Genomic DNA, 18,118 nt, shown 5'->3' on the forward strand with positions numbered 1-18,118 from the left:
GCAACATGTTTGGCTTTAGACCACACTAGAGTCTGTCAGGACCTGACAAGTACAGCTAAGCTTGGTAGAAAAAAACATACCCTGTACTTACTGTGGCAAACTCTGATATGCCAGGAGCTAAGCAAATATGCATGTTTTGTAGTTCTTATTCTGAATCACATTTGTAACCCTCTTAAGGTCCTGTTAGTGCCACATGCTCAATTGCCCTAGCACAATGCATTAGTTTGAGAACCTTTCTACTTTCCAAGGCCCCTATAGGCACATCCATCTTCAGAAACTCACTTTAAATCTTTGTCTATACCTGAGCCTGTTGTACTAAGTGTGCCTGCACAGCATTCCCTAGTAAGCCAGTGAAGGAAAAAGAAGTGAACATATAGAATTTGTATCTTCCTGATTGCATACAAGCATCTGTGTTTGTTGCCATTTTTCGTTAAAAAAAAAAAAAACATGTCCATCAGCTGAGGGAGAAAAGACTAAACTACCATGTCAGTCAATGATCGAGCACATGTATTGTGTGTTCGAATAGCCCTGCTTCTCAGACCTGCTTTCAGGAGGCACCTTTTCTGGAGTTTATAGTCTCAAATAATGAAATTCATGTTTTATGCTATTTTTTGCACAACATAGTACTTCCCTTTAACCTGTCGATGTTGATGTACTAGCTGACACTGCATGGATTTGCTGTTCTGCCATTATGTTGTAATTTCATGTCCTTGGTTTCATAGAGCTTTAAGTTCCATGAACCAACACACATTACTTATTCAATTTCCAGACTTTTCCCACAGCTCCTTGCTTTGAAAGGTGTCAGAATGTGAATTTGATTTTTGTTCTTGTTGCTGATGTCTGAAGGCTGGTTTTGTGGTATCTTCATGAAGCCTGCAATAACTGAAGTGCTTACAGCTTTCATTGGAAGCCGATATCAGAACAGAAGATTTTATTCTCTAACGCCTCTTGAAAGATCATACTGGTTATTCACTGCTTAATGTCAATATGGTTGAGGGATGGAATGGGCATCTATGATGGTATCTGCTGCGACTTCCAGACCCTATAACAGCAGTGTAACGATGGATGCTAATCCACTGCTTATCATTACCTCCATGATTATCCTCAAATCTGAGGGAAATGTTCTAATGGCGGCAGCTGCAAAATCTCTTGTTCTGGTTCACTTTGCTCCTTCGTGTTTGTATGGACAATGTAGCTATGCGCTTTCAAACAACTGTCAATATAAATAGCTGCTGACTACAGTGGCTCCTCTCTGTTCTTCCTTTTTTAATTCACATGTTTTTGTGTGGTGTGAAAAAGGAAATGAAGTTAAACATCAGTAACCAGTAGATGCGGATTGTTAATTCAAAAGTCCTAGAACGTTTTACAGTTTGTTGAGCTCTGGCGTGAACTGAGCTCGAAAATGACAGAGAAAAAGAATGTCAAGGAAAGAGAAATATCTGCAGATTAGGGCTATATGTTGCTGGGGTAAAAGTAACAGGACAACCTAGATGGTTATTCACAATTTACCAATGTCTATGCTATTTAACGCTTAAACAACTTCTCCGTGCATTATGGATTAAGTCCATATACATAAATGCAAGAGGGAGGCAGAGGGAATGACAAGGGTGTTCCTCGGAATGCACAGAAAGGATGCTGGTAAGACCCTTGGGAGATTACTGTGGTTTTGGTATTCTTAGACTTTGATTTAGAATATCCCATTGCTGTATTCCGGTATTAGTTGGGCTGGGTTTTTTTGGTAATGGGTTCTCACACCCTCAGGTTTAGCATACTGTGCACGCGACAAGTGAATTTCTGCTTTTCCAGTTGGAGTCCAGTTTTGGAGCAAGTGCCAGCAGAAGGTTAACCCCATTGCATCCCCACCCTTCAAAACATTTTCAATTTTACTATTAAAATGAGAGCCTTTGATGAAGACTATAGTGGATTTCATCCACACCTTTATGCAGCGACGGGTGTGATTGACTATTTTATTACTACTTCCAGTGGGCCTTTCTTTTGATGAATTAATTGTGAAAGTACGCTTTTTGTTGACTTGCAGTATCTACCATGCTTGATTAAGATTTTGGGGAAATGTCCTATTTATGTAGTTTAGATAGAAGAAGGAATGGACTAGTTTCTTTTCGCTCTGGGGCCATTGAGGTTCCTGGTTACGGCAGTGATGGAACCATCTGACATCTTCTGCTGCAAGAAGGGCTTTTCGGTAACTGGAAGGTACCAGGTGCCAACTTCTCTCTTAGCTTTTCAGCTTGCGGTTTGTTTAGAGTAATTTGTTATCCCCGCCTCATTGAAAATTATTAATGGATTTTTCTATAGGTTTTAAGATAGTGGGTGGAAACGTCCTCAGCATCTATGTAGATAAGAGTTAATAATAGGAATAAAGGTCATATTGGTGATTTGTATCGTATCTCACGCCAACAGGATATTTGCGGGCTTATATGTGTGAGAGTAGTAATCTATTCCTGATCATTTTAATCATGAGTTCCTGAGTATCCTAAATGGTGTAATCAAAAGTATTGATTGCCAATGTCGTATGAGGTTGTTTTGAGGTATGTTAGAAGATGGATCTTGTCGTTAATGGTGAGAGTTAGAAGGGAGTACTATTGCGTAACTTTCTAGGAGAAGGCGACTAGAGAGGTTGAGCATGCTTGTTTTTTGTTTTGGGAGCTGGCAAGTTTGATACGACTGTGTGTTCATGAAGCTGTTGCTCCTAATCACCTTCTTAGAACAATGGGTGATGGCAGATCTGAACCACACTGGGCTCTGAGCAGTTGCAATGAGACCAGCACATTTGGAATACCAGGCATGAGGCCATTTCACTACTGTGTATCCCATTGTGGCCGCAGTCCGGTGCCAACTCTACTTCTGCGCCGTTTTGAAAATTGGTGCCAGTCCACTGGGGGTGCATCTGAATAACCGAACACTGTCACACTGCAAGGTTTTAACGCATGGAGAATCAAAATGTACCTGAATGTACAATATTGAGTTTGTATGTTAGTCTAATACATTGTTAGCAAATGTGCCACTGTTCTTGTCCTGCACATGTTCCTGCCCCATGGTATCATAAGTGTTGCATGCAGAGGATGGAACAAAATGAATTCTTGTTAATTTGGAAAGGCCGAAACTTGGCGGCTGCACCTTCATAACCACGACTAGATATTCTATACCCAGTTTCTGCCTGCAACGAGCAAGACATCCTTGCTCCAATCATTCAAGTTAAAGGATGGCAATGAAGCCTTTGAATCCTCATTTTAAAAATGGTTAAACCGGTTTAAAGTGTGCTTAAGGCAGATGCTAGAGGTGGAGAGTCTGGAATTGGAGTATTTGGAGAGGGCACAAAAGCATGTAATATAAAGATAACTGCATTTAGAGAAGTGAAAACAACTCTACCAGGAGGTGGAATAGGGTGATCTGGAGAGGCAGTCTAAGGCTGAATAAATGTGGATGTTGGCTTTTCGAGAGAAGATTGGTGGAATTGCAGGGCATAGCACTGTTCCTATGTTTTTATCAGATCAATGCGTGATCAATGATTGAAAGATCTCTGCATTTATATATATTTTCCTTAGAACAATTTTAGCGCAGTTCCATAGTTATCTGGATTGGGTTACAAAAAAAAAACATCCAGAGAACCGGTAGGTGTACACTGTTGACAGCTGTTGAAGCCTTATTTGTGTAAAATAACTTGTGATTACTCAAATACTCATGGTTATATTCTGCCGTATTTTTGTGTTTTTTCCCTGGGATTGAGTTAATTGGCCATCAATTCTTTGATTCCTTATGATGGGTTGTATGTCACATGGACTTCTCTAAAGTGCCATCTTTTCCTGTGAAATATGATTTCCAGCTTATGAGTGATATTAAGAGATCCATCAATTTGTATTGTACATCGGAATAAGTACTGAATCTTTGAGGATGTTTGCCTTCAGCAAGTTTTCACCGGTTGTCAAAGAAATTTGAACACTAAGGGAAGTGAAGAACAATTGGGGAGGAACTCGGAGTAGAGAGCATGTGTGACCACCATTGGTGAAACAATTTGGGACCAGGACTAGTGGAGCGGGGTATGATGTTTAACTTTAAGTAACTGGAATGCTTTTGTGAGGCTTAATATTGTGGCATACAAAAGGGGGCTAGGTCCAAAAATATTTACTCTGTGCAAAAGTGTCTATGAGATGAATTACTGTAATCATTGTACCTCCAGGTACAAAAGCTAAGTGCACAGTAAGGGTTCACTTCACCATCATTTATGTTTGACTCGTCTGACCGCAGATTCACCTTTTAATCCCCTCAGGCACTAGACTGAATCCAGAATTCAATAGCTCCTGCGTGCTGGCAGGTTGTGCCATCGGACTCTCCCTCCTCTCTGCACTGACTCCAGATGGTACGAGACAGAGCCACATATAGCCGACACCAAGTCTTCTTTTCCACACCCTTCTGTGCTGATTGGGAGCTCCTCTTGGACATTTCCCCTAAATCGAAATCAAGCGTGTCTACCAACTTTGTGTCTACCAAACTTTCGAAAACTGTTTCCTAGGAAAATGTTACACCCGAAGACTACAGTTTTCAGATAGCTGTCACTGACCTGAACAACATCATTTTTAAAAATGTTTTTGCCAAAACCTTTATTCAAAGTCATGTAACAACTGCTACTTGATACACCTGGAGGCCATCAAGAAGCACAAGGCCAGTTCTGTTGTAGAACGTAAGACGACATTCTGATCTTGTTCAAAGTTGTGGATTTGTTTTGCGTTCCCAGTTCTGTTCTCGTTCACCATCTTCAGGTATGCCTAAAACAAAGTTGACGGGCAAATTGTGGAGGAAGCTTAGATGTGCAAGCAGGGTTCGACCTCTTACTGCTGCTCCTGCTCTAGAGCAAGTGCGTACGGCCAGTGTTCCAAGCACCTGACTCCAATTGTGTCTTCAGGCTCTGAACCGATTCTGGCCCTGAAGCCAATGCACCCAGTGTTTCCCAGGCTACCTGTCACAGCTCTGTGAAACCTTAAAGAAGGCCACGATGCAGATAATTAGAGCGGTTCCGGTTCTATTTCGTGGGCCTTTGGGCCTAATGGATTTATTGGGGACTCCCCGTGGCGTTCTGCTAGTGGATCTTTTCTGCCGGTAATTACTGCCCCAACGCTGACCTTGACCCCAGGTGCACCGGCTCCTGACTACCCACCAATTACTTTGCTGACACTGACTCAGTGTATTCTCGATCTGTGTCTAGGTACGAGAGCACGAAGGCTTAGCATGTGGTGCTGGAGGGCTCGCTGCAGGTTCCCTTCTTTGGCATCGGTACTCTAAAGTCTAAAGCCCACTTTAGTTCAGGCTCCAAGGCTGGCCAAATTCTTGATCCGGCCCCTCCTCCCCAGCACCAAGTCAACAACGGGGAGACTGATCAACTTCTCATCCCCTCACTCTACAGATGACCGTCTTTAATTGGTTGTGCAAAACACTAGAGACCTGGACACTTCACTGGAGAAATACCTAAACTCTCCCTCAGTTCTGTCGACTCTTTTGCAATAGTGGTTCGCATTTCTATGGAGGTCGTAGACTTGCAGCTGACTGCTGTTGACCATAATGCTAATATGTGAACATAATTTACAACCTGAACCATCTACTGCTAAGCCCTTGCTTCTGTTCAGTGACGCGCTGATTGATTGCTGTACTGCATCTTGGTCTAAGCCTTGTTATGATCTTTCACTGAGCCCGCTGATTGTTTGCGACACAGGACGGCTATGGGAAACGCATTTTGTTTTATACAAGATCATGCTCCGAGAAAACCTAGTTGTTCAAGTTTCAACAATTAAGATTAATCCAATGATTTATGCCCTGTGGATTGCTCTACCCATGTCCTGTGGGATATGGAGTGTGACGTTCTGTCCACTCTTCCTGAATATGTCTGAAACTGATTTGCACAGGCAGTACAGGATGGCCACAAGCAAGGATGTTATAGCTGATATGAATTGTGTTGCAAGTGCCACGGGCTCCAGTGTAGTCGTCCTAATGCGTGTCTGAATGTGGATAGCCATATGTTTTTGGTGATGTCCATACCTCACTTACAGACATGCCCTTGGACAGAGCTGGGCTCTTCGGAAATGATTTTGTTTGTGTTTCAGCGCTTCAAGATCTCTAGGGAGACTGCTCGCTCACTGGGGCTGATCTTCCTTATTCTCCTGTTCCCCCACAAATGCAAAGAATTCCAGGGTTATTTCTGAAGCCTTGCCTCTTATTTGAGGCAGGCCTAACAGCCCATCCAAGAGCCTGCCCAGCCCTTTCACAGCTTCAAAGGCAGTGCAGTCTTCAAAGGCAGCGCAGTGGTCGTGATCTGCAACAAGGCTAGCACTCCTCCTGTTTGCCATCGCCTGCTTCAGATGTTGCCAAACCATTCTCGTCCCCACTCATTCAGTATTCTGAGGCTATAGCAGGCAGAATGCATTTTTGTTTGCCCGCAGGCGTGCTACTACCATGAGTCAGTAGTTGTGACGGACACCTCATCTCAGGTCTGGGTAAGCCTCCTGGACAAAGTGGAGATCAGTCTTCTTGAGCTGTGTGTTTGCATTCCACCAAGGCTTTTGTGCCATCAAATGCCCCGGTCCTGCAGGGATGGCATCATAGCCATTTCGTACTGGAACATGCAGGTCTGTGTGGGATCGCCTGTTCTGTCTGGAAGCTCTTCATCTGTGATGGTGGTTAATCCCTCAGGGAGTTTTCTTGGCAGTTAATCCCCTGTATAGTTTCCCTCGATGTTGGAGTGGACAAACTCAGCTTGTGCTTTCTTGCAGAGCACAAGGGGTGTTTGCATCAGGAGGTGGTGTAGGGCATATTTGATGTGTGGACTATGCCAGTGGTAGACCTGTTGATGACCTCGAAGAATGTGCATTGTCTGACCACCTGCAAATTGCAGTGTCCTCTTTAGGAGGTTCTTGTGGGGAGATGTTCCACCGTTAGTGGGACTCTGGTGTCCTGTGTGTGTTCCCGCTACTGCCTCCGATTCGGAGTCCTGAAGGTCTAGTTAAACAGATCGCAGCTCTTCCTTATAGCCATGAATTGGGACTAGAGCAGCTGGTATTCAAACCTAATAAACCTGATCTGTCAATCAATCAATCATGACATTTGTATAGCGCACTACTCACCCGGAAGGGTCTCAAGGCGCTTGGGGGAAGGGGTCCGCTACTGCTCGAACAGCCAGGTCTTGAGTTGTCTCCTGAAGGCGAGATGGTCCTGGGTCAGCCGAAGGTGGATGGGGAGGGAGTTCCATGTCTTGGCCGCCAGGTAGGAGAAGGATCTGCCTCCGGCGGTGGCTCTTCGGATGCGTGGTACGGCGGAGAAGGCGAGGCTAGCGGACCGGCGCTGACGGGTGGGCGTGTAGAAGGTCAGGCGGTCGTTGAGGTACTTGGGGCCCAGGTCGTGGAGAGACTTGTGTGCGTGGGTGAGGAGCCTGAACGTGATCCTCTTGTTGACAGGGAGCCAGTGCAGGTTCTTCAAGTGGCCGGAGATGTGGCTGCGTCGGGGGATGTCCAGGATGAGTCGGGCGGAGGCGTTCTGGATGCGTTGGAGTATTTTCTTTAGCTTGGCTGTGGTTCCGGCGTAGAGGGTGTTCCCGTAGTCCAGTCGGCTGGTGACGAGGGCCTGGGTGACCGTCTTCCTGGTTTCGGTCGGGATCCATCGGAAGATCTTGCGAAGCATGCGTAGGGTGTGGAAGCATGAGGAGGAGACGGCGTTGACTTGTCTGGTCATCGAGAGGGAGGAGTCCAGGATGAAGCCTAGGTTGCGTGCGTGGTCTGTTGGCTTGGGAGCGGTGCCCAGGGCTGGGGGCCACCAGGAGTCAGGCGGAGGGCAATGGTCCCAGGATGAGGACTTCCGTCTTGTCTGCGTTCAGTTTCAGGTGGCTGTTCTTCATCCACTCGGCGACGTCTTTCATCCCTTCATGCAGGCTGGCTCTGGCGGTGTCGGGGTCTCTGGTGAGGGAGAGGATCAGCTGGGTGTCTTCGGCGTAGGAGTCCCATCAGTAGGGTAGAGTCCTGCACCTGAACCTTCATACTCTAAACATTTACATGTGTAAAGATTGAGCAGAAACAGCCGAGTCTGTATGACGAGCCATCGAAAGTTGTATATGTGAGCTTTGTGACGCACCTCTCTTTCACCAATTCCTTCTGTTCTGGGCATTTTTGTTTTGTACAAGAACTGTCTCGTTGTCTAATGCACTCCAGTTTGTTTTGTTATTTTCCCGGTATGGTCTTGCTGTAGTCACTGTTAAGGGCTACCTTTCACCTCTGTTTTCTTTTATGACTTTACTTAATCTGTCCACTTTGTTCAAATTGTCCATTGTGATTTTAAAAGGCTTACTAGAGTTTTCACCTGCACCTTTTGCTTTGAGGCAGTGGTACCCTAACTTGGTTCTTACTTTTGATGTGCATGCCATTTGAGCCCAAGCATAGTTGTACTCTGAGGCACCTGAATCTGAAGACCCGTTTCCTTGTGGCAGTCACCTCAATGCGATGCACCAGTCATGTCTGAGCATTTTCTGTGCAGCCACCATCCACCTCTTTCTTCACTGACTAGTTGGTGCTTAACAAATCTAGTGCCCTTTGATGTGAGGCAGTCTATATCCATCCTTGCCTTTTTCTTCCCATTACATCCCTCTTAGGAGAAGGAGAGTATGCACTGGGTGGATCCCAAACAGGCTCGTAGAATCTGTATTGACAGGATTAGGTAGCACCGTCTGGACGATCAACTTTTCATTGGTTCACCAGAACGGCGAAAGCGTGGTAGTGCAAAAGTAGACTTTCTTAAGGTGGATTATCCTCTGTATTCAGCTGTATTATGATCTGGCCCAGGAGGACGTCTTGAAGGTCTTCAGGCGCATTCCACCAGGGCCAAGGCTCTCTCCTGACCTTGGCTCGTGGTGTTCTAGTGTTTATCTGACAGGCAGCTACATGAGACCAGTTCACAAGATATTATATCGATTCTCAGGTCTGCAGGAAGGGCTATTATGTCCTGCAGGACCTACCAGTGCTTACTTTGCCTGTAAGATCACTGTTCTTCTAGCTCTGATTGTGTGCCGACTTGATTATGCTAATGCCCTTTATGTAGAACTCCCACAATATTTACGGCAGAGGCTTCAATCTGTTCAGAAGGCTGCTGCTCACCTGGCCTTTCATCTTCCTAAGCGAGCCTCTATCACCTCTCATCTGAAGAACTTGCACTGCCTTCCTGTCAGAAATAGGATCTTATTTAAGACTTTGACCCTTATGCACAGGGTGATGCACCATTCTGGCCCAGACTGTCCGTCTTCTAGAATTCAACTTTGCTCTTCCTCAAGATCTCTGCTCTCTTCACATGGTCATCTGGCCAAAGTTCCTAGGGTAAAACGAGCTACATCTGTAGGCAGATCCTTTTCCCTTCTAAGTCCTCAAGCTTGGGACGCACTGCCTGTGGAACTTTTGTTAGTGAACAATGAACAATCATTTAGAAAACAATTTAAGACCTGGCAATTCACGTGCTAATTAGCTTTGTTCAAAAATAATTTCTGACTCCTATTTCCCTGTAGCACTGGGACACTCCTCTGAGTAGCTGTGTGCTTTAGACATCCTTCCCTCCCACCTTCCCACCCTCCCTCCCTCTTTTCCTCCTCCCTCCTTTCCTCCTCCCTCCTTTCCTCCTCCCTCCTTTCCTCCTCCCTCCTTCCATCCATATACACACATCCATTCATTCACTGTAAAGTCCATTCCTCAGACCCACCCCTTAATGCAGGTATTGGTTCGTAAGATGATGAATCTTGGGTTAGAAGCATCCATTAGAAGACAAGTTACCTTTAGAAAGGCTCTTTCTGTTTATCTTACCATAGACTGTCTGCCTTCTCTCCTCCCCATACGGTGGACTGGACCTTTTTTGTGTGGTAAAATGATCCAAGTCAGATTTTCATACTGTCTGTTGTCAGTCCCTCTGAATCGGAGTTTTCAGAAAATAGGGTGATGAACGGACATCAGTACACTGGGGTGGCACCTACCTGAGGCTCTCTGTCATAAACTGTGGAGGTGCTGTTGAGTACAATGGACCGACCAGGAATTTACAAGCGGCGGAGAGAAACGCCGGAGCAGCGTTTGCAAGTCGAACCCAGAGCAGCTCTTGAAACCAGCTACCACAGAAAGGAAACCTAATAGGAAAACAAAAGGAAGATGTAGTAAACCTTCAGTGTCCTCAAGGACGGGACTATGGAATAAGTCCCATGATATTCCCTGCTATTTACAGCACCAAAATTCCCCCAGCCCTGAGGAAGACCTTCCTAGAAATCCTCCCGGTCCCCTGCACGAAGGTCGAAACGCGTTGGCAACAACACAATTTACTGCCTTCTTCACGTGATTTAGAGCATTACCACAAAATTTGGACTGTACAAATGATATAATAAGTTTAGCAAACACAAGATGGTCTAAACTTTGAATGGTTCTTGAATTTTACTCTGAGCACAATTTGCATGTAGGACCACCTAATGAAAGATTATCGAGGATAATTTGAGCTCTGTGTATCCCAGTATATATGTAAAAAAGAGTAGGATTACTATAAGCTATGATTCTTTGAATAAGAATGATTTTGTGTAAATATACATGTATGTTGTACTGCTTTTTGATGTTTGTTTATTGCTTACAGAAAAATGGTGATTTATAAGTGTATGCTTATAAACTGCATATATAAAATGGCACTAAAAGAATCACAATTTGGTTTTCTACGAATGAAATAAAATGTTTCTGTAAAAGAATACATGAAAGTAACTAGTCTCGTTGTGCTGTTTGTCGTAAAGGCATAAAAAGGAGGTGTTGTCTATCTACCCTATATGTCAAAACAGTTAAAATCATAGCTTTCATTTACAGAAATTGACGTAGGCAAAATAATTACACCTACGCCCTGAGTAAGATTGTGAATTGATGGTCCCAGAGGTACCCTATTTTTGCTTCTTGTTGAGTACAATGATGTCACAGACCATACAAAGGTGTACCGCATTTTCAATGCGGATTCAGAGATATCACTTTAGTTGGCCATTGATCAAGCTCTCCAAACCTTTCCCAAAACAAAGGTGCCTTTCACAGACCTGTCCTATTTTGCCATTATGCTGGTTAATTACTGCTTTAGGTTTTATGACCTCGTAAAGGGTGTACCTGCTCTTTTAGCCTTGGATACCGTGGAACAGTATGTACTGTCCTGAAACTCTTGCAGTACAGCTCTAGTGATGCTTGCGACAGTGGTTGTCGTCTAAATAATAAGACTTTACGTGCTTCAGAAATCTTTAAGAATGTGTCTTGAAAGCGTTATATATGGCGTCCTGTGCCTTGTTTGAACCAGAATGCTTGTCTTCTATTCTGTGTGTTTGTTTTTGATCTGTTGCAAAGTTTTTTACTGTAATAGAGACAGGAATTCAATCTGTTAGTCCCATAATGTATAACATGATTGGAATGGTAAACAATGATTTTCCCCATTATTCTTTTTCTTACCTATTTTTCTCCAGTGCTGTATCTGTCACATTTCCTTGCAAGTTTCTCAGCATAACTGCAAAGCTTCTAATCATTTTGTCTCCCGTCACTGCTTTGTCGTACACACATATTTGGTCATTGTTTCACTTTGTTACTCTTTTGTTTCCTCTTCTTCCTGCTGCACCCGGTAGAACGGCTTTGAACCACATTTTGTCTTTGAGATTGACAATAACACCAACACAATTAAAAGGAGGCCGGGAATGCACACCCAGGTGATAGCATGCAGTGTGTGACCATGTAACATGACCGCGCATGCAGGCAGTGTCTTGCGTACATTTTTCTCATCGCCCTTCCTGCTGTCCCCAAAAGCCTCTCTGAGCCACCACCTCCTTCATCATTGGTGTTTGCTTACTCATTATCCATAATGTTTTGTTTAGCCCCTGTTTGGTACTCTCCATTTATTGCATGGTGATCATATTTGCATATATATGTGACTTTGCTTTATGTTAAAGTTGCTGCAAAATGCTCCACCAACAATCTTAATGGGAATTCTTGTATTTTCACATTCTGAATGTTTTTTTGATGGTCCATTGAGACACCACTGTCTTACAATGCGAATTATTGAAGGTCTCTCTGTCCCTGTTGACTCTTGTCGCCTCTGATCACTATCACTATACACTGAAGGGACTTGACCAGAGACGTTTGATTCCTCACCATGGGTTATTGTAGACTCTTTGTTGGCTCTCCCCTTCCTCCTGGCAATCACAGCACAGCAGCCTTCTCTCCTGACGTTAAACCCCTCTTCTCTCAGAAGAAAAATTGGTCAAGACCTTGAAATGTTAACAAGATTAATCTGCTTTGGTCATTCCTCTTTATGGTGATTCTTGATACCCAGAGTGAGTGAGGTAAATGCTGCAAAGAAAGGTAATTTGCACAGCAGAAAGAGGCGTGTTGAATGAATGTTAGATACCAAACATGGTACGATTAGAGGACAGTCGGGCTTAAGAGTTCCAGAGTGTTACCTTATGGTGAAGTACGCAAAGAAATGCTGGGTAGAGAATGAAAATTGCATACACAAAAAAAGCCTCTTTGGGTATTTGCGCATTTCCTCTTTTTCTGGAAACCCTCTTGTACCATTAGATTTCAAAGTACAGTACACTGTCTGAGTCAGGTGAAGAGATGCATTCTGATTGATACAGCCAGTCTCTACTTCCCTCCATCTGCCTACTTCCTTGTTGCTGTTTCTTCAGTCAGCTTGAGGTGGTGCGAGGTGTGCCAAGCTCTCTTCTGCTCGGTCATTCTAGCACTGATAGCAGTTTAACTCAGAGAAAGCTGATCACATGACCATAAGTAAGTGCAGAACAAATGGAGATGAACATGCTAATATGTGATAGGAAACCTATGAAGTGGATAGAACGAACAAAAAACAAAGTCTAGTGCAGAGTAGCGGTCGTAAGACCGTGAGATTACCTTGCATTAAAGTATATAAATCCACTTTTAAACTGTTAGAAAATCTATTTTTTTGTTGCTTGTAGACTGGGTTGGAAGAGTGTTAAAAAGTATCTTTATTACAGTAAATTTAGCTATGTGGAGTCTGATTGGCAGTTCCATGTGATGAGTGTTCGTGGTATGTGTAGCTGTGGAAACTCATGCCCTGCATATTCTTGCCATCTAATGATGCGCTTGGGTATGTACAACTTGTTTTTCTTCGAAGAAGTATTTCAAGTCACGAAGTTTAGTGGCTCCTCCTATAACTAGTAATGCGCATCGGCTCCATTGTTAGATTGTTTTTCTCCACCGTCAAGTTTGGACATGTGTCGCTGATGCTCAGAGTGGACCCAACGTGACGCTCCTCATCGGAGTCTTCCAGTGCCTCCACCACTGTTGGCTAAAAACAGTCTCATTTGCAAGAGCCTTATTGACTCTGTCCCGGTTCCGTTGCTTGCACACCCTGAATACCTTTGGCTCCTTTGAGACTGTGGCCTTCCCCCTGGTTCTTCTATTTGGTTACCATCTTGAGAATGTGAAGGTCGGACACATTTTGAGTACTGTCCAAAGTGCCGCTTGAAGTACTTATGGCAAGTTGATTAGGGATTTATCATAAAGGGGGGCTAGCATACCAGAGAACCCCAACTGTGCCCTGTCTGCCTTTAGAGCTGGTTCGGGCTGTGGGAGATGCAGCCACTGGTTAATAACCTTCAACTGTGATACCCAGTAGTAAAGGCCGATGTCCGGGAGCGCTATGCCTCCGTCGTACCAGCTTTGTGTTAGCTTGGCCTGCGCTATACGTGCGGGCTTATGACCCCACAGTAACACCGAGACCTGCGCTGCAATTGTTTTGAAATATGCGGCTCGCACAGGATATGGTGTATTTTCTAAAATACAGAGAAAGCGGGGCAAGGCCATTTTAAAAAGTGCTGCCCTGCCCAGCAGGGTCAGCGGCAGCGATTCCCAATGTCGTATGTCATGTTTAAGACGGTCATGGGGTTGTAGGTTATGTGCATGGAAGTCAACCGGGCTAGTTGTGATGTATATCCCTAGATACTTAAACCCACTGTCTGCAGTCCGTAATGGGCAGACGTCCGGTAAACGTGGTGGGGGGCCGCGCAGTATGTACATTGTGGATTTAGACCAGTTGATTGAGTAGCCAGATGCTTGGCCGTAGGCTGTGTAGACATCCAGAAGAGTGTTAATAGAGCCGTGGGAGAGGTGAAATATAATAGGATATCGCCTGCGTATAGGGATATTCTATCTTCCCAATCATCTGTCCAACGGAGGCCCCTGATAGTAGGCTCCCATCTTATCCATTCCGCCAAGGGTTCCAAACATGGCAAACAGTAACGGGGACAGTGGGCAACCCTGACGTGTGCCTCTAGACAGGGGAAAGTCCCTGCCGAGATATGGCCGTTAGCAGCAACATGCGCCATGGGCTTCTCATATAACAGGTGGATCCAGGCACAGAACTTTGGGCCAAAGCCAAAATGGCGTAGCACCGCAAATACGAAGGGCCAGTGGACCGTGTCAAACGCCATATGCGCGTCCAAGGACAATATTACAGCCGGTTCCAGAAGATATTCCTCGCGTGCCAGTACGCCATGCACTCTCCTTAAATTAAGCGTCGTGTTCCTGCCGGGCATAAAGCCAGACTGGTCTTTGTGTATGAGTTTGGGCAAATGGGACGCGAGACGCAGCGCCAACAATTTAGCAAGTATTTTAGCCTCGCTGTTTATGAGGGAGATCGGGCGATAAGACGTACATTGGTCAGCTGGCTTCCCTGGTTTTAATATAGCTACAATAGTAGCCGTGCGTTGAGCCAATGGAAGTTCCCCTGACACTAGGCTTTCTTTAAACATATTCAGCAGATGTGGCGCAATCATGTCTGTCAGATGCTTGTATAATTCAACTGGTATACCATTAGGTCCCAACGCCTTACCTGCCTGTAGCGCCTTAATAGCTAACTGCACCTCATGGGTCGTGAGGTCTTCGCCTAAGGCTTGCGCTTCTGCAGCGGTTAATGTAGGCATTTTAAGGTCTTTGATATAGGTGTAAGCCTCTTCCTCCGAGATAGTGGAGAAGTGTGGCTCAATGGTTAGAGCGGCAGACCCTGATGCAGAGGTCTAGCCCGGGACCAGGGTTCAATTCCCCGCCTTGGCGGGTCTTGGGCTCAAAAATTCCACGGACCTGATAATTCTCGCCTCGGTGCTTATTCCAATCATGGAGTCCCACTCTGCAACTCTGGGCAATAGCTTGCTTAATCTCCACAACGGCCCCCACAACGCTAAGGATGCCTGGCCTCCACCTTGGGGGTGCCCAGGAGTGGACACCTCACAGGGAAAGCCAGGATGGGTTCCACAGCGGTATTCGTACAAGCGCCTTGAGACCCTTGCGGGTGAGTAGTGCGCTATACAAGTATCAATTTACATTTACATGTAGAGGAGTATACCGTCATATAGTGCTGTGCTAGCATGTGAACTATTGTATGTGGATCCCTAGTAGGGTTCCCTCCCTCCACCGCAAGTTGTGCTATCCACCTGTCACGTCTGTCCAGCCATGCGAGTAATTTGCCCGCCTTGTCACCTACCTTATAAATTTTGTGTCGTGTATGGGTCATTTGTTGCTTGACCCCTTCAGTCAGGTGTGCTCTGTGTTGGCGCTGTGCCACTTGCAAACTGTGTGCCGTAGTGGGGTTCGGGTCGGTCGCATGCTACGTCTCTGCCTCAGCCATTGCCGTTCCCAAAGCTAGTAGTTCCGCCTGCCCTGTGCGTTTGTACGCTGTGATGGAGACTATTGCCTGCCCTCTAATCACTGTCTTGTAGGCCTCCCATAATGTGATAGATGAGGTCACGGAATCAGTGTTGTCTTGGAAGTAGTGTTTCGTCCCCGCCTTCAGCTCTTTCCTAATCTTATGATTGTGGAAGTAGCCAGAACGGATCGGGTAGGTCCGACGCCGTTTGGGCTGATGATGCGCATAACTAATCAACAGAGGAGAATGATCTGAGATGCCCCGTGGCCTGATTTCTACATTTACAACAGTGCCGGGGCCACCCACCGAGACCAGAAAATAATCAAGTCTAGTGAGACTATTATGCACGCTGGAATGGTAGGTGAATTGGCGTTCCAGAGGATTATACTTCCTCCAAAGGTCCACGAGTCCCATAGCCGTCAAGAAGCCCCCCAACCGTGATGCACCAGACACATCTAATCTGGGAGCGACTCTATCCACTAGGTTATCAGCCACCAAATTGAAATCTCCCCCAAGAAGTAAGTCACCTTCCGGGAGCCCCAGTAGGAAAGTGCTGAGGTCCGCTAGGGCCGTCGCCTGTAAGGCTGGTGGTACGTAGACCAAAACAATATTAAAAGGCTTCCCCTCCCACTGTGCGTGTATTGCAGCAAATCTACCTGCGTTGTCAGTTTAACAGATTGTATGAGTAAAGGGAATTGTTTTTTAACCAAGATGCCAACTCCTCCAGATCCGGAGGTGAATTCGGAGTGGGCTACCATCTTAAAACCCCATCTGTCCATTGTCTTCGTAACCGTGCCAGTGAGGTGTTTCCTGTAGGAGTATCACTGCCGCACCTTCCTTTTGAATGCATTTCAGAACCAGGCCTCGTTTAATTTTATCACCCAGGCCCTCGAGCATTCCAAGTGAGTATAGATAGGGACGGGGTTACCCCATCAGAGCCTTCCCTTAAAACAGCGGGCGAGTCAACCCCCATCATCAGACTTAGAGTTTTCGGGGCCCCCGTGGACCAGTGTGGGAATGAGGTGACAATCAGATTTTGCGAACCATAACACTGTGCCTTTCATTGCATATCCAAGCATCCCATGAACATAGAACATAAAAAACAACAAACGTACCCCCCCTCCAACCCCTCTCCCTGCCTCCCTGCCTTGCGGACTCCAAACTGCCCGCCACCCCAACAGAGTGCTCATTATCCCTATCAAAAAACATTGTTGCCTACGAGAGCATAGGGGGTGAAGTCCAAGGAGGACCAGATAGAGCCCCAACAGTTCCAGAGTCCCGGCTCATCACCAATAGTCTCGTCAGTAAGTAAGGGAGGTGAACCCCAACCAGCAATGTTCAGCATTATAGGACACATTTTACAGAGGAAAAAGATAAGTACTTCCCTTATGCCTACAGGAGTCATTCCCCAGAGTCTTTGGTCATGCTGTTTCCATCTCTCTCCTCCTGCTCGGTTTCCTCAGCTTCATCGGTCTTTCCTTGTCGTCGACGCCGCCCATTCTGTCTACTGGACCCCTCCGCCGGACGCCACCCTTCGAGCCAGTCATGTGCCTCCTCCGGAGTGTCGAAGAACCAGGTTTTTTTATCAGCCACCACTCTGAGGCGCGCCGGGAAGAGCATGGAATAGGACAATTCGCGAGATCTCAGTGTCTTTTTAACCCAGGGGTCGCCGCGCCACAACAATCGGCAGGAAAGTAGATATGTGTCTGAAGCCGTTGAGCCACACAGACGGGCGAGTCCGGGCAAAGATAGGCCTTGGTGCCAGTGGGGGATCCTCGGGCTCCTCGCCTCTCCAGGTCGGGAGTGCGGCGTTTATTTAATATTAGCTCGCCTTTCGGCGTGTCGGGGGCAAGGCCGGGCGGGGGAAGGCGCCCTGAGGGGCAGCTGCACCACTCACCAACCGCCGGCCACCTCAGCTGTACGCCGTGGTCCAGTGCGCTGGTTGTCGACGGAGCCCCAGTGGTGGGTCTCCCAAATCGAGGCCGATGCTCGTAACGCGGCTGCAGGCCGCAAACTCTCCTTCGATGCAGCTTCCGGCCCGAGGTTGCAGAGGTCTCGGAGTTGGGTCGTTGTGCGCCGGTGCACCTCCGCCACAGGTATTTCGAGCGTTGGGCTGTACTGGAGTAGGATAACTGGCCGGATATGTACGGGGAATCGGTCTCACCCATCTTGGCTAGCCGCCGGCCACGCCCCCCACCACCAACATTTTTAGGGTAAGATGTTGACGAGGAAGTGGGCACCCTATGCCGGCCAACCAGCGGCCTTTAGCCCTGAATTGATTCACCATTGCCCTCTGATTAACTGCAAAGACGTATTCTATGTCCCACCACCAAAAACAATCCGTCAACCACCTCTTCCCAGGGAGTCTGGCATTGAGCCCAGTGCTACCTCAACAGATGTCTAGGCTGCCACTGCA

At 46.2% G+C, this 18,118-nt stretch overlaps 1 protein-coding gene across 8 annotated transcripts in view; it reads left to right on the forward strand.

The window, feature by feature from the left end:
* LRCH3 (leucine rich repeats and calponin homology domain containing 3) overlaps positions 1 to 18,118 on the forward strand; it is a 366,756-nt gene that overhangs the window by 247,547 nt on the left and 101,091 nt on the right. The window contains exon 16 of one of the 8 annotated variants that reach the window (XM_078665635.1): positions 11,651 to 11,731. The exons of the other annotated variants lie outside the window; for them this stretch is intronic. Within the exon in view, the coding sequence (XP_078521761.1) occupies positions 11,651 to 11,731 (81 nt within the window). The remainder of the gene's footprint in view (positions 1 to 11,650; positions 11,732 to 18,118) is intronic. 8 annotated transcript variants of the gene reach the window in all.

Source organism: Lissotriton helveticus, chromosome 11 (assembly GCF_964261635.1).
Source record: "Lissotriton helveticus chromosome 11, aLisHel1.1, whole genome shotgun sequence".
NCBI classification, from domain to species: Eukaryota; Metazoa; Chordata; class Amphibia; order Caudata; family Salamandridae; genus Lissotriton; species Lissotriton helveticus.